The following is a 17,180-nucleotide window of genomic DNA, read 5'->3' as shown; positions in this document are numbered from 1 at the left end:
ATCTTATCTTCTTCTTATTTATTTCTTTTTATTTAATTTTTTATTTACATATTTCTAATAACTTTCATATTTGTTAAAAAAAATAATAATACCTTGACCTAATTATTATATATCAGGGGTTTTTATTATTCCTACTGTATCATAGTAATCTCTGCACAATTACACTTAAGTGTACTGAACTAGAGATTTTGAAATTGGGAAGGCAACCCGAAACTAATTAATAAAAATAAATAAAATTATAAATAAAATTGACCTGCACACTGGGTCTGGGGTAACATCCCATTAAAGTTTATTTTCAAAAGAATAATGGTAATAATGCTTAATGGTTTTGTCTGAGTAATAAAATTTTAAATATATCATAAGTTCACAATAAATGATTCCCACAACATTTTCATAGAGGTTTAATTATATCTGATATCGCCAGCCCATAAGTATATGCTACGTGCAGCTTTCGCCCAGTTAACCTGACAGAACATGATCTTTAAGTATATTACTATGTAAGATGATCACTAGGATCGTACTATGATACAACGTATCATGTTGATGCAAGTGAAGAAAGTTTTCTATTAATCTTGGCATTTACGCAAAAGCTATCTCTCGATTTTTTAAAATTAGTCAGTATCAAATAGTTTATGACTGCTATCGTTATTAAATTGCAAAGTATATGCATGGCTATTGACATTTTGTCTATAGTTGTCATGTACGCCAATTATAATCCCATTTACTCTATATGAATTTTAAACAATATAATAAATACTAATTTATATTATTTATGCATTTCTAACCTGGATAGAAAAATATTATATGATTTATTTATTGCATATTAAAGTGAATTGTCGAAATATAATTTCTATAATTTGGCATATAAAAATGTTAAATTATCTTATAATTTCTCAAACTATAAAATAAAATGTTTAAAATTAGAAAATAGATATTTTAGGTCAAAGTCATTGTCTATAGAAGAATAATTATAATTTTATTAATAAAATGTAAACACTTGTCTTTAAAATGTTAAGTTGTATATATCAATCTTAGAAATGTATCTGAACCTACTAAAACCACTAACATTGCTGAATAGTGAATAATAACATAATTTAAATTATGTAAATACAGGGTGTTCAATTCATTTAAAATTAAGTTGATATATGTTATATGTTATGTACTATATGTGCAGTTTAATATTTAGAATGGAACTTAATATTTGTGAAATAAAATGAACCATTTTAGTATACGTAAGAATTGGATCAGCATGTTGTATTGTAATATATACTATTAGATAATATTGTTTTTATATGGTTGGTCAGTTGCAGTTGCAGTGGCAGTGGTAGGGCATCATATAGCTTTTTTTGTACCTCAAATGTTTTGCTAACATATTCCTTGCAAGGAACCCTAAGATGGAAGAATCTAAACTAATAGGTCTTTCGTCTTACCGATGAACAATCTGATAGACTATCAAAGGAGTACCTTCGTAAAAATCTATTTTTTCTGGATGGCAAAGTCGAATATTCACATAGAAAGTGTATATATATGATATGGAGTTAGGATGTTGAATTACATAGGCGAAAAGTGTTATTACTGTGTCTATCTCACGTTGTATTGATAAATTTTTTCAATGCTATGGCAAATTTGTAGTGATGTTATGCTAAGAATAAAATTTTTGGAGTCGATCAGATAAACATATTTAATAGACTTTATAATAAAGTTTAATTTGTTACTCTCAGTCTGTGTACTTTTACAGAAATTAAAAATTTCCTTTTAATATAGTTTAAATATAGTTGATTTTGTTTTACTTATATAAGACTTTTATTGGTTTACTCTGTATGCATGGTTATGCGTTAAATGAAATTGTTTAATATGTAGTTTTATATTTCATAATTTTTAAGTAACATAAAATTCAACTGCACATTTAGCCGCAAGATGTGAAATCATTTCGAAATTATTAATACAGAGGTTCCCAACTACAAATTTGCACTCAATTTCCCTAGAAAATTAATTTAAAAATATGTGTAACAAATTTAAAGGATTTGAACTTTAAAAAATTCATCAAAATAACACTATTAAATAGATTAATATATACCCACATTTCAACAAGTGGGACCCAGTGATTATTTTGTGAACACAACTGATCCTATCCGAAAACGAAAGCATTTAACCTTTTGATTGAAAACCATTATATGTCATCATTGAGAAGTGTGTAATATAAAAAGAGCACATAACTTCCCGGTCGGTATTGTCTTCCTATCACAGATTAAAACCTGGCATTCTGCCATCATAAAAAGACACTACTTGTAAAGTTGGTAACGCAGATTTAAATGATAGACGATTATATAAATGAACTTAAAAAGAAAGTTTTCTTAAAATTAGATAGAAAATTTAAAAAGTGAGGTCATATGTTGTCTTTAGAAGTTCTATCGTCCTAAAACTAGTTATTTATATTTAGATTCATGGAAAAATAATAATCTTCTCAAACTTTGTTTAATAAATCTGATAAGTTTACTTCCACTTTTTAAGAAAGGGCATGAATATATAACAAAATACCTTTAGCATATCATATTCCATATATAATATAATAATTGAAACTCAATCCTTTATACTACCAAATAACATACCATTTCTTGTGCGTTATAACATACTAAGTAAAAGAGTGCAGGTTGAAGGACCACCAAAAACTTTCCTGACTTGGGCCTCTTACGTGTATAGTGTGCTATTGTTTTGTAGAAATATATCTAAATTTGTTTAATCATTTTGAACGCATTAAGAAAAGTTTGGGAAACCTGTGTTTAAGTATAAAACGATTTCATTAGTAATGAGATATTGTACTGACACTGATTAATGCCACACACTGACGAAAAGCAGCGCATAATAATGGCTTGGTAGTTAAGATTTTCTGCTTATGCTAATAGTTAGTGGGAGGCTGTAGCACGAAAAGGTTGTGATAAGTGCATTTGGTGTTAATGGGAAAATAGACACTTATTTGTTAAGAAAAAAGGTGTCACTTTTATAACTGTGATAAGAGTTGTCATTATTAAGATAAGTGAAAAGTGGTCTACAATTGTAAATATTTTAAAAAAAATTGAGATTAAAGAGATAAAGATGTTGCGTTATAAAAACAAAAATTATATATGACATATATATGACACATACATCTGTGTAATGAATGTGAACGCATTTCCATTATAAGTGAATTAAATGAAACCAATTTTAAGCAGAGATAAGATTATAAATTTATCACTAGTAACAACATGTGCTACAGCTTTCCATTATAATATTGAGTTTAACGTTGTTAACAACGTCTCCAGTGATCAGTGAAACCCATACAGTTGGTGTAAAAATATATATATAAAAATATAGTTTCATTGGATTCATAAAGATATAGTGAAAGCTATATTAAGCAAAAATTAAAATTTTATCCGTAAGATGAATGAATCGCGTAGTGGTTTGCTTTTGGAATGGAAAAACCTTGATTATTATGTACCAGCAAATGAACAAAGTAATTATAGTTTTTGGCAGGAATGCCAAAAATTAAGGGAGATACGCATCCTAAAGAACGGTAAGTTCACGAAAACTTTGAAATGCTGAAAATTAAACAAAAACATTGATTAGTAAGCGGTCATATTAGAACTGGAGATCTAATTGCTGTACTGGGTTGCAGTGGTGCTGGCAAAACCACATTGCTCGCTGCTATTTCACAGCGTTTACGCGGTAACTTAAGCGGCGATATTGTGCTGAACGGCGTCGCAGTGGCGCGCAATGATATGACGCGCATCTCAAGTTTTTTGCCACAATTTGAAATCAATGTTAAAACCTTTACCGCATACGAGCACTTGTATTTTATGGTAAGTCAGCTTTAGACTCAATATTTTGTATACTCACATACGAATACAATCAATTTTTTTTTCTTTCGTATGTAGTCACATTTTAAAATGCATAGAAAAACAACAAAATCTCAAAAACGTCAACGGGTTAATGACCTACTTTTAGCAGTAGGACTGCGAGATGCTGCGAACACCCGCATACAGCAGCTATCGGGTGGCGAGCGAAAGCGATTAAGTTTGGCTGAGGAGGTAAGAAAAATTAAGATATATATTTTTATTTTTTAATTAGCAAGTAATTAAGTTATTAAATATTAAATAATTATATTTCTATTTTAAATGAATATATAATATTTTTATTTCTCTTCATTTAAGCTAATTATAGATCCACCTTTCCTGTTTTGTGACGAACCAACAACTGGTTTAGACAGTTATAGTGCCTATACAGTAGTAAAAACTTTACGTCATCTATGTACTCGTCATCGTGTTGTTAAGAGTTCCCTTACCTCACTCTATGGTGAAGATTCGTTTAGCACGCCCAGCGATATAAGTAGTCGTAGTTCAATTGAAATGGAAGTTTTTAAATCGAATGAAAATTTATTTGAATCTCTAAAGGAGCTGCCTTCGTTAAGTGTATTCAATAACAGTCCGAATGGTAGACAAAAGAAAGCTATTATCTGTTCTATACATCAGCCAACTTCGGATATATTTGAGCTGTTCACACACATCATACTAATGGATGCAGGTCGGATCATATATCAGGGCAGTACAGAAAAAGCTTTACAGTTTTTTACAGAGTAAGTTACTGCTAAATAGTTATTTGTTTTAACAGTATTCAAGGCTTTAAGAACTAAAGTATTATTACAATTGAAAAATTATATTCCCTTTCATAATTTGAATTCGGTTAACAAAAATGTTCCTTGTTTAGGTATAAAAAAATATTGATCTAAAAAAGCAGGATTTAAAAGAAACGGAATAATCTAGTATGCAAATTTTAAGCCAAAAGAAACAAAATTGAAAATACAAAAAAAATTGTATAATTTTATTATTAAAATTTTAAAATTTTTATTTTAAAATGAAAACTCTTTGTATACAACCCAAAAAAAAACCAATAAAAATACAATTGCGTAAAACTTACCCCATTTTAGAGAAAAATATTATGAGGGAAATTGAAAGAAAGTATCTACTCATGTATCACAAAATTCTATTGTTTGGTGAAAGTCATTTACTTTTTTTTATTAAAAATAGAACCGCCCGTAGATTTATATGTAGTTTTGAAAGAAACTTAAAATAAAAGCCTTTCAATATTAAAACCCCATTATTAGAAACTTTAGAACAACAGTTTATTTTTAAAAATGTGTCGCCATCAACATACACCCCTATAAAGCATGAGGGATAACTATATAATAATAAATATATATAATAAAAAATATACGTAATAATAAATATATATAATCATAAATATATATAATAATAAATACATATATATAATAAAATAGTTTGCACAATAGTTTATGCAATTATCAATTAAATCTACTTTATGGAAATTCTCGTTAAATGAAAAGTAGTAATAAAAAGTCATGTGTTGGCCTTTCTAGTACAAGATTCAAGTCTTTAGGATCCGTTTTTTAATTTATTTGACAAAGCTGCCATTCTTTAAAATATGAACCACCTTTTAAAACTAGTCATAGTTTATAAGCTAAGGCTCATACGTAATATCAGAATGAGCCAACATTTGTGGTAATGTGGGGTGTGATGCACAAGGCAGTTACGCCAACCTATGCTAACCTAATTCCTTTAAATGATATGAATTTCTAGTTATATATAATACCTATACTATAAATCATACGGGCGAACTATGATTGTTATACTTCCCCAATAAAGATTCTTTATTTTAAATGAACATAGATCTTTTTGACAATATACATAATTAAGAAAAGTATTATTATTTCCATATATAGCTAAAGGCATTAATATAACATGCATATTAAGAAGCTCTCCTGCTGACACAAACCATACCTCTTCCCGTCTTTAATCCCTTGCTGATAATGTGATAATTTATATATATATATATATATATATTGTAATATTTTGTAAATTAATATAATAAATAATTTCAAAAACTTTTATTTTTATATTACTATTTATATAGCTTAGGCTATAGCATACCACAAAACTGTAATCCAGCTGAGTTTTATTTAAGAACTAGTAATAGAGATGGCGATGCCATTAAAACCAAATATGACTTTGAGACGGCAGGTTTATACCATGGCAGTTGGTTGGCACCACGTAATTATAGTGGAGATCCTTTGCATCATTTAAAAAATATGTAAGTAAAAAAAAATCCTGCACATACTATAGATGTGATACAACATTAGCCTATCTATGTATAATGTAGATAAAATAAATTTTACAAAGAAAAAAAAATAAGACTATTATTTTATTCTTTATTACTAAGCCAATAAATTGCTTTTAAAAATTTAAGCCATATAACATATATATATTTAATATTTTTATTATCTTTACAATTTTATTTTAATACAATAAATAATTTAATATTTATTATTTTAGTAGAAGAAATATACAATAAATGTTTATATGAAATATAATTACATAACTTATTATCGATTCTCATAAACAGAAAGAAGATTCGTTGGATATATCAAGTTTATTTGTTGCTTTTACGGTTTATAACAGAAGATAGTCGCAATATTAAACGCGGTCTGATGAGCTTAGGATTCTTTATGGTAAGTATGCTTATGATTTATGTTACAATCATTATACAAACAATTAATATACATATAATTATATAGATAACATCGTGTACTTTGGCAATTATGTATTCTGGTATTAGTGGACTCACTCAGACCTCAGTACAAGATATTGGTGGCTCAATATTCATGCTTAGTACAGAAATGATATTTACTTTCTCATATGGTGTGACATACGTTTTTCCTGCCGCCTTACCTATAATGCGACGAGAAGTTGGTGAAGGCATATATAGTACATCAGCCTATTATATGGCTGTAGTGTTATCCTTCATTCCGATGGCGTTCTTTAAAAGTTTCCTTTTCTTCTCGGTCGTCTATGGTGCTGTCTATTATGCGCGTGGGTTTTTGCTATTTTTGAATATGGGTTTGATATTGAGTCTTGCAGCTATCGCTGCTACTGGTTATGGTTTATTTTTGTCCAGTTTTTTCGAAACTGATACTATGGCTTCAGAGTGCGCTGCACCATTTGATTTGATCTTCTTAATATTTGGTGGTGCATATTATAATGTGGACTCTATACCGATAATTAAATATTTATCACTGTTTTTCTACTCTAATGAAGCCTTAATGTATAAGTTTTGGATAGATGTTGATGAAATTGGTGCGTTTTTTTTTAATAAAAATTTTCTTTAATGTTTTTTTTATTAATTCTACATACGTTTACAGATTGTCCGCAAAACTTGGAGCATCCATGCGTGAAAAATGGTTATGAAGTGCTGCAACGTGGTTCCTACAGAACTGCGGATTATACATTTTGGTTGGATTGCGTTGGTCTTATAAGTGTAGCAGTTGTGTTCAATATTTTAGCATTCCTTTTTATACGAAAGTATGTCAGACGTAGTGGTTACTATTAAGAGTTTGCTTAGTATAATTCGTAGTGAATATTTTTAATTAATTATTAATAATAATATTTAAATAGTAATTAAGTTTATAATGCAATAAATTGGCGATTTTGTTATTTGAAGTAAATTGTTCTTTAAATTCTGTAACAAACTAAAGTGAAAACATTCATATTCAGTGATGTAAGTATCTTTGCTCTCTTACTCTTTTCAACTATTCAATAGTCATCTCGGTTCTAGTTTAAAACATGAAACTTTGTGATTTTGTTAGTTATAATATAAAATTATGCATTTACAATTTGGATTCCAGAGCAGCACTTACAAAAGTTAAAGTTGAAAATTGTACCTTAGTTTCCGCAGGGAACTTTGCTTGTTTGTGAAGTTATTCCTGCCTGGTTGGAGTTAGGCACTGCCTGCTTGTTTTAATTTAGTTACATTCGTAATGTTAACTAGTATTTCATATCAGCACAACTACAACGTCAAGTAAATATGTAATTCAGGCAAAAGTTCAGCTCTTCATTTTAGCTTCTTTGTAGTTTGAATTGTAAAATTTCCAGAACTCTATGTACAAAATAATTTCTGAGACTGTCTGCAAAGTTTTGAGCTGTTCATTTATAAATTAAAAATAAAAAACAAAATTTGTGTCTTTTTGCCTTCAACTTCCTATTGACTTTATTTGAATTTTAACTAGCATCCAAAAGTTTATTAATATTAAAAAGTATTGAAATACATAAGCATCAGAGCTGCTAAGATTGAAAATGTGAAACAAAATCAAAGATCAACGTAGTCTTTTAATGATAATGATTTTATTGATCAATTAAAAATTCTCGATTGTGGCAGTTTTTGATAAATAATAATTTTTAAAAAAAGTCAAAACATAATTATCAATCGTTGGACTATGAACTAAATTCTCAGATATTGTTAAATCTAATAGGTTCTCAAGTCTTAATATGTGGAAAGTCAATCAAATAATTTAAACCTTATATAGATATATAATGGCAAGGTATCCTTGTTCAGCAGAACAGAGTTGAGGTTGCTGATGGGATATATAACGGGTCACCATGGACTGCGTTATCACCTTAACAAAATGGGTCTGTCCGAAGAGATAAATTGCTGACTCTGGTTAGAAGCAGACGAAACTTCCAGTCACATTCTCTGTGACTGCCCATGAGAAGGTTACTGGGTCAAGAACTACTCTTTCCTACTGAGATCAGGAGGTCCTCAATGGCCGGAAGGCAGAATGTCTTCTGTTTAGTCAACCATGGTCGCACTGCTCTGCTGCGTTGGGAGCTGGTACCCTGTTTATTCCTATTCCTTTTCCTATTCCTAAATATATTAATATATGGTCTTAAAACACAAAGAACAGAGAAGCCAAAAGCACAATAAGATACGAATCAATCTCCGCAAATTCTTGTAACGATGCCTTACACAACTAAAAGACATTTAAAGAATCTGAGTTTCAAAATAGTACATATGACCATATAATAGCATATTACATATAGAAATATGTACTATACTGTATATACCATATCATATGTATAATTTTCCATAGAAGACCAACACTTAATATGATTTGCAGAACCAACGACAATGAAGATTACTATTCTTATTATATTATCGGAAATATAGTCGACTTTGTTAGTTATAAAATAAACGTTATTGGGTTAAAATTTAAAAAATGTAAAATGGAATTAACGCCCAATTGAATTTATAAACATAAAAAACTTATTTTTCTTTAAATTCACTTATTTCAATGTCATTAAATCAAAAACATCAAAAACAGTTTTTGTTATAAACATACTCTTCATGTCCTTTTTTCCTCACATTCACTTTCAGTGACCGTAGTCCTTTTATAGATCAAGAATAATTAATCATTTTTATTAAAAACTCGTTTTTGCTGAAAGGGACTTTGGTTATCGCAAGTAATCGTAATGTTAGAAATCAAAAAATCATCTTCGAAAAAAGTTAAAATTTGTGTTTATTTGGAACATGATTAAAACGAGTAAACATCATTAATTATTTCAGGGCTGAATATGCCGAATCATCTTCTAACCAAAATATTATAAAAATAATAGATACATATTAGCTGCAACAATACTGAACAATACATATTAAAATTCATATACGATTACAGAATTTAAACTACATCCATATATAATATATATAACATGAACAAGTCAATGTTGATCGTGTTTGTAGTACAGCCATGGTTTTTAGGAATGAAAAGATACGAAGTGTGTGAGTTATCAGTTATTAATATATAATACCAAACTTTTTTTATACACGTTGTATCGTAATATTAAATTTTTTACATTATATATATTTACATACATATATCATAAGGGATATCGCTAGTTCACTGCAAATAAGCAAGAACTTAGACCAAGAATTAACCGAAATATCAAGCAGAGAACCAGTTTAAACTGACCCAATTGGAATAAAATACGCTTAAATTTATTTATATAGAAAAAGTAGGGCCTGTCTCTATACTGATATAAGCAACAGAAGCAAATTGCGTAATATGATAAAGTAATTAAATATAACAAAAGCAATAACTTAAGCAGTTAGCGTACACTAACTACGACGTCACTATCTTCTTCTTAAAAGTTTATAGCATCTATAAATGCAGTTGACAGAAAGCCTGTTACCCGTGAAACACTTCCATAGATAATGAAAACAAAATTCTACAAAGAATGAAAATAGTTTTATAAATAGAGATATATATAAATAGAAATTTAATAAATGTAGATAATAGGTTAAAGAAAAATCGACTGTTATGGTCTTTATGGCAGTAAATGGTCTATATGTGTCATCAAGGCCAGATCGTTCTGAATATTTTGCATTTTGTGACTAACTTTTCCGTATTATAAACTAGCTACAGAAAGTAGATATAAGTGCTTTTTTTAACAGTGTCTGGTGAAATATACGCCGTTATCTCTAGGGTATCGTATACAGCATCTCAATGAGGCAGTAAATGGTATATGTGTGTCTTTAAGCTCAGATCGATCTGGATATTTTAGCTTTTGTTACTGATTTTACCTATTATAAGCTAGCTTAAAAAAGTAAATATAAGTGCTTCTATTAACGGTGTCTAGAGAAATATGATCCGGCACCTCTAGGGTACCGTATATGGTACCTCAATGAGGCAATAAATGGTCTATGTGTATCATTTTACTTTTTGTGACTAACTTTCCCAAATTATAAACTAGCTACAGGAAGTACATATATGTAAGTGCTTCTTTTAAGAGTGTCTGGTGAAATATACTCCGGTATCTCTAGGGAGACATCTATAGAAGTGCCAAAGCGAGTAAATTCTCTGAAATGTTTCTATTATCCTATAAATCCATTTTTTTGCATGTATTTTAATTAAATAAATTACTAAATTTTTTATTCGACATATGAGAGTATAATTACACATGAGGTTAATATATAGCTTTGGATAAGTCATATAACAAAATGTAAATATATCTTCACACTACTATGGTAAATAAAATTAGTATCAACAACAAAACATACTCATAAGCCGGTAAAATAACTTAAAATAATATATCAAAAAAAAAATGTATTATATAAAAAACCGACGTACTAACAATTTTAGTGACTCACTTCCACAATAGACACACTCACGCATTGGTTAATTTGCTCGTTCGTTCGCCTAACGTCATTTGCTCCAGTATGCAATATGCAACGCGACAAATGCAATAAGCAAATGGAGCACGTGTTCGCTTTCAGAAATTTGCAGCTACTCACTCCCAATCTGTATCTGTTGGATTTGCAACTGCAAATTAAACAGTCTGTGTCACATACTTTGGTTGTTCGTGTAGGAGGGAGGTAGGAGGTGGGAGACGCATAACTGATAATGCTACTTAAATAAGCAACAATACAAAATTAAAACTAGTAAAAAATATTAAAATTAATATGCAAAAAAATGTGTTAATTTTTAGCGTTCAATCATAAACCACTCCTCTACTCCTATCGCGCGACTATCGGGGTCTCTCGACCGAATTTCGCGAATTTTTGTGTGACTAATATAAATATTTTGCTATTACTTTTTTAGTTGCTCTATTTTTCGTAGTAAACATTTGTCCATTTGGTTTTGAATTTTTTAATATTGTATTATTGTATCTTATGGTAGTTTCATTATTGGGTGGCAATGACTTAATCACAGCTTCAGGCAAAGTCACAGCGCCAACCTTAAACCATTTGATTTGCGACTTGTTTTAAAGTTTTGTAGTTTCTACCGCGCTGCAAATGCGCTTAATGTATTTATTTTTAATTTTTAATTTTTTCTAGCTCGATGCACAATAAATCACAATTAGATTTTATTATAATTTTGAAAATAGTTGATTCGTAAGTAGTTTATTTGGCACATTGGATTAAAATCAGTTCGCATTTGACGTCTTTTCTATGCTTGATTGGGAATTATCAAATGAACACTTCATTGATTTGTTGGCAAATTGGCTTTGTTGAAACATTGTTTGAATGCATATTTCTTAAAAATGTAAGAGTAGAACTTAAAAACCAGTTCTAATCTAATTAAATAAATTATTTTAAAGAATTTTGTAAGATTTGAGTACTTTTAAAATAAGATAGATTATTGAAAATTAAAAGTATTGGCAAAAAATTTTATTTCTTATATAACAGCACCGTTTGCTAACATAGAGCAATCAGTAAATAAAATGAATTTCATATTTTTTATAAAATATTATAAAAAAATTATATTAATATTAAATACCATATGAACAAAAATATATATAGAACGCTCTACATACTTAAACTCATCTCTGGAGAGACATACCTGACCTATGTACTCGAGAACACCCTGAACAAGTAAGGGTATGTACCCATACCTGACTTATATACTCAAGAACACACTGGACCAGTAAGTGTATATAGGCTAATATCAAAGTTGAGATATCAAAATATCTATAAAACTAATACTTTCTGTAACGTGTCCAAAACTAATAAAAACGAAGTCCTAACATAAAAAGGAAGTTATGTTCAAAATATAAACTTGAAAGAAGTCATGCTTAATTGTTAATATATATCAACTTCACTAAAAATCTATTAAATATATGCAGACTAAACGGACTTATGAAGAAGTTAATAAATTATTTTATTATAAAGTTCAAGTGGACGGTTGAATAATACAACTTGAACTTAAGTAAAACCTCATTCTATAGATTAGAATTTTCAGAAAAATAAATAAATAAAATCATTTTGTTAAAATTTCAAACTAAACTGTTGTAATTCCAAGTCTTATAAAAACTAAGAACAAAAAACCTATCAACTAAAATAACTAACAATGAAGTTCCGCCTAATAACTATTATTATATCTTTTAGTAAAAAAAACCAAATATGTTATGGAATTCGGACTGCCTGCACATTCACGTGCCGTCGATGCATCAAATTTAAGGGAGTGACGCCGGGGTTGGTGGCAATTACTCCTCTTTTTATTACGATAACGTATTATTTTGATAGGGACAGTGGTTCACCTTGATCTGTAAGAAATATTTTATAACCAAGGTGTAAAGGTCCAAATTTAATTTGGATGAAAATTAAGGTAAACGATCAATCTTAACTTTTGGTTGAAGTTTCGTGAATATTTCATATTTTTTATTAGAGTTTTCTGAAGATATTGAATTCGCTTATTTACACAACTGTAAAACAGTTATCTGAAACTTATAATTTACTATAAATAAACTCAACGTGTTTATATTGAAAAATTTTCTTTATTAATAGACACAATTGCAAAAATTTCGGATATTAAGTATAAGCATATATGTTATCTATCGATCTGTCATATATGCAATGGCAATACGCGGTCTCTCCAGCGCAGATTGCATACAGTTCGTGGTTGTAGGGTCTCCAGAATTGTAGGGAAATGTAAGTAACCTTAAATATAACAACTTTCTATTACCAGTAGAACTATATTGTCTATTGTTATTGTTCTTGTAATCTATGAATGTTGAAGGGGATTGTACATATACTGAAGATGGTTGTACTACCCAAAAGTAATACTATTATATAACATATATTTTTTCTTATATATTTTAAATAATATAAGAAAAACTAACAATACTTAATCTCTTAGTTGAGACTGGATGTGCAATTATTTATTATTACATATGTCTAATTTTCATATAATCGACAAAGTTAGTGCTCTCTAAAACAATGGCATTTTTAATAGTTGATTTTCAGAATACTTAAGTAACTGATGTTGATAAATTTTTTTTAAATTTACGATTTTTATGATCTGAAATGCTTATTTACAATATTCCTTTCCTTATATACATATATAAAATATTATCATACTGCTACGATGATAATTATGTGTGACTAATAAAATTTTACTAAAAGAATTATAACAATATATAACTTTTTTATACTATATTATGTTTACAATAACATTTTCGGTCAAAACAAAATCGAGTCAGATTTAAAACATTTTTTTTTAAATATGAACAAATGAAATACGATCTTAAAATCTTAAATTAGGTGACAAAATAGCGTCTATTATCATTTAAATGAGTTGAGTCGATGTATGTCAAGTACTGTAATATTAATTTGATCATATAAGCTAAATACTAAACCCCTTTAAAAAATCATAAAATAATACTTAATAGTCAATTACCAATAACAATTCTACATGTACGTTTATTTATAATTATCATTTTACGCTGACGATAAATTCGTTTAGAGAGGACCCCCTTCTACGCCGTGTCGTTGCTTTTGTTTAGAATGCAATTTAAGTGTTGCAAAATAGTTTTATATATATATTTTTTAGTTGTAGGTTATGTGAATTTAAAATAAATTTATCAGTGCTAAAATGTGAATTTGCTTTTTAATGACTGAGGTTTTGGCACGTTTATGTTTAGTCCGTTCTATGAACAGAACTCTATTCGTCACCTTACAAATGCATACGAGTATTGCGTTATAAACTGTATGTATAGATATTTAATAAGAGATGCACTATATTTTTGAACACTACAATGTGTTCATAGACCTATTTCATAATAAAAAGAAAGAAAAGAGTTTCGAAAAAAATATAATAAAATCTAGCTATAGGTGTGCATATATACTTTCCCAAGGAAATATGATTTTTTATAAATGCAAACAAAAAGTTTTCTAGAGAAACCGATTTATATTAATCAAAATCGTTCTTAAGTCACACAGTAAATTGTATATGATACGATATGTTGAATGAATGTTTTAGATCGTTGACCGAGACATCCTGGTGGTATTGATACAATCATTTTTATTGTTATAAGTACAATCATTTTTATGTTGTACTTAGTCCGCTTATAATTTTACAATATAAGTCCCATTTACATAAATACATATACATATAGTAAATTGTACATATAACGAAGAACATACTCTATATAGTGTGCTACTCTAGTAGCAATATTATAGATTATAATTATATGGTATCTGAATAGCGTGCTTTGTTTCACTCAAGTTTCTATAATTTAAATCATATAGCGTATACTCCTCGAGTAGTGATTCTTTTAAAGTATAAAGTTCAACTTGGTTGCTTTAATATAATAAATTCTTTGTTTTAAGATTTTGTTTTAAAAGATAATATAAATCATCTCCAACCCTAAATTTTATTCTTTCTTATAACCAGCTGAAGCTAACCTCAAAATGGTGAGAAATAAAATTGTTATTATAGCCACTGTTGAGTTATAATCAAGGTAAGAAAGTTTATTACAAAATAAAGTTATAATCATATCCAGAACTTTCATAAAAATAAAATATTTATTATAACGTATATTTTCCAAAGAGTCTAAGTACTTTCTACTGCGTTGGTGTCCAAAATCCTAGGAAGAGTTAAAGCTTCTTGATAAGTTCAGAATAATGATAACATATTAAGAATGTCTGACTTAATTTGGGAAATTGTGTCAGGGATTTTATATATTGAAATATATTTGAATAAGAAGTTTTCTAAGTTACTTAATTATTTTAACTGTAATTTTAACAAAAGATTTTTATGGCATTATCTTTTTATTTAAAACAAAAATTCTAATATGTTAATATTATTTAATAAAATTAAATAATTTTTCCACTGAAACCTATTATTAAAAAGGCATTAACATTTTAGTATGTCGCTTCAGCATGTAAGTATTGTGTAATTATATATATTCTTATTTATATGTTTACTGTTAATCTAAAATAATATTTAAGTTCTCTGAACCCGTGAATACTGACTGTAATTATTCAAAGTTCTTTATTTTAGTGCTTGTTTGTGGAATGAAATTAGATCTTTTAAAATTTTATCGTGTTTGTGTTTAGTCTTCGCCGCTGCCGTCCTCAACTTTATCAACTCAATTAGTACATCGATAATGCTCGGTCAGTACTATTGTTAGCAACCGAATAGTGGCATCGAAACTGCACTACTTACTTTAGAAGCAAATTTCGAGCAAATGGACTCAATATCTATTACAGCTTTAAACTTTTTGTTACAAATCTCCCTTTGATGCTCTTGTGAGGTGCACGAGTTTCCAGTGCATTGTCATACGATTAGCTTGATTCGTCATTAACTTACTTGAGTATGAGTTGCACTTGGTTTTATCTTTAGTTTTTATTAAAAGAGAGTTTTTAATATTTTTTTAAAGTTTTCAGTGTTCAGTACATTTTTAGTTATGGCTTAAGAACTGTTATACTTGCGCTTAATGTAACTTTGATTTCGAGCTCAGTATTTCATGTGTTTTGCTCAATTTCTAGTGTTCTGCAAAACGTGTAGTATAAAAAGCTTAACTGATATAAATAAATAATATTAAATAAAAGCAATTCAAGACGTTTCTCAATTAATTAAATATTTTATTTGGCGTATGTTAGAGTGATTGACGTGTGTTGCATATAAAATTTTGTGAAACGAAACAATGTATTTTTAAAGATTTTTTTTTAAATAATACACATATATAGTTTTTTTTTAATAAATATCGAAACGTGAGTTTATGCTTGGGAGTAAAAACAGGTAATAATAAAATATCTTATCCCAATAATAGAATATCATATTATGTATTAAATTTATTGTTAATTACGTTTAGTACTAACATCCATACTGCACGAAAAATTTACAGTTTATAAAAACAAATCAAAAAAAAAAAATTTTATAACTTAAATTTTTTGTACGAAATAGATTTTAGTACAAAGCTTCATAATAATATTATTACAAGATATATAGTAAATTTATTGCAACTTCTAAATATACAAAGACCAATTTTTTATATTATAAACTTTTATCCACATTTGATAAAATTATCTTGTCCACATTTGTTTTCGAATTATTGTATATTAAGTTAAAACTTAATTAATAAGCTATAAAATTTTTTGAATTTGTTTATCGACCTATTTTCTTTTAATGTTTTTTATATATTTTTTTAATTCGGCTATAGGTCCCTTTTTTGTTAAATATTATATTATATTATATATTATATTAAATTTATTATACTTTATATTTCGACTCTTCTTTAGAGTCATCATAAGGATCACGATCTAATACAGTATATCTGTGTCATACTCTTTATTCTATTGTCTATATTGCATGATGACTCTAAGGAGAGTCGAAATAAAGAGTATAATAAAAAATACTAAACGTTAAAAAAAGGGACCTATATCCGAATTAAAAAATATATGTAAACTATTATAATCATTATACTTAATCAGTATTTAAGATTGGTACAATAGTCTATATACAATTTTTGAACTGCAAGTGCCAGCAATTAAACCCAATTATGGTAAATTCCAGAATT

The 17,180-nt window shown here is 28.2% G+C and overlaps 2 protein-coding genes across 2 annotated transcripts in view; one reads left to right on the top strand and one right to left on the bottom strand.

Annotated features, from left to right (window-relative positions):
• The window catches only part of LOC119686454 (serine-threonine kinase receptor-associated protein-like), a 269,963-nt gene that overhangs the window by 225,657 nt on the left and 27,126 nt on the right, over positions 1-17,180 (bottom strand). The gene's annotated exons all lie outside the window — the stretch shown is intronic.
• LOC119686445 (protein brown-like) lies at positions 3,120-7,486 on the top strand. The gene is made up of 8 exons (XM_038101028.1): positions 3,120-3,550; positions 3,604-3,836; positions 3,912-4,064; positions 4,188-4,609; positions 5,965-6,141; positions 6,454-6,559; positions 6,626-7,184; positions 7,250-7,486. The coding sequence occupies exons 1-8, from the start codon at positions 3,418-3,420 to the stop codon at positions 7,435-7,437; spliced, it is 1,971 nt and encodes a 656-aa protein (XP_037956956.1). The 5' UTR covers positions 3,120-3,417; the 3' UTR covers positions 7,438-7,486.

This window comes from Teleopsis dalmanni, chromosome 2 (assembly GCF_002237135.1).
Source record: "Teleopsis dalmanni isolate 2A chromosome 2, ASM223713v2, whole genome shotgun sequence".
NCBI classification, from domain to species: Eukaryota; Metazoa; Arthropoda; class Insecta; order Diptera; family Diopsidae; genus Teleopsis; species Teleopsis dalmanni.
The sequence above is the reverse complement of the archived record's forward strand: the minus strand, read 5'-3'. Positions and strand labels throughout refer to the sequence as shown.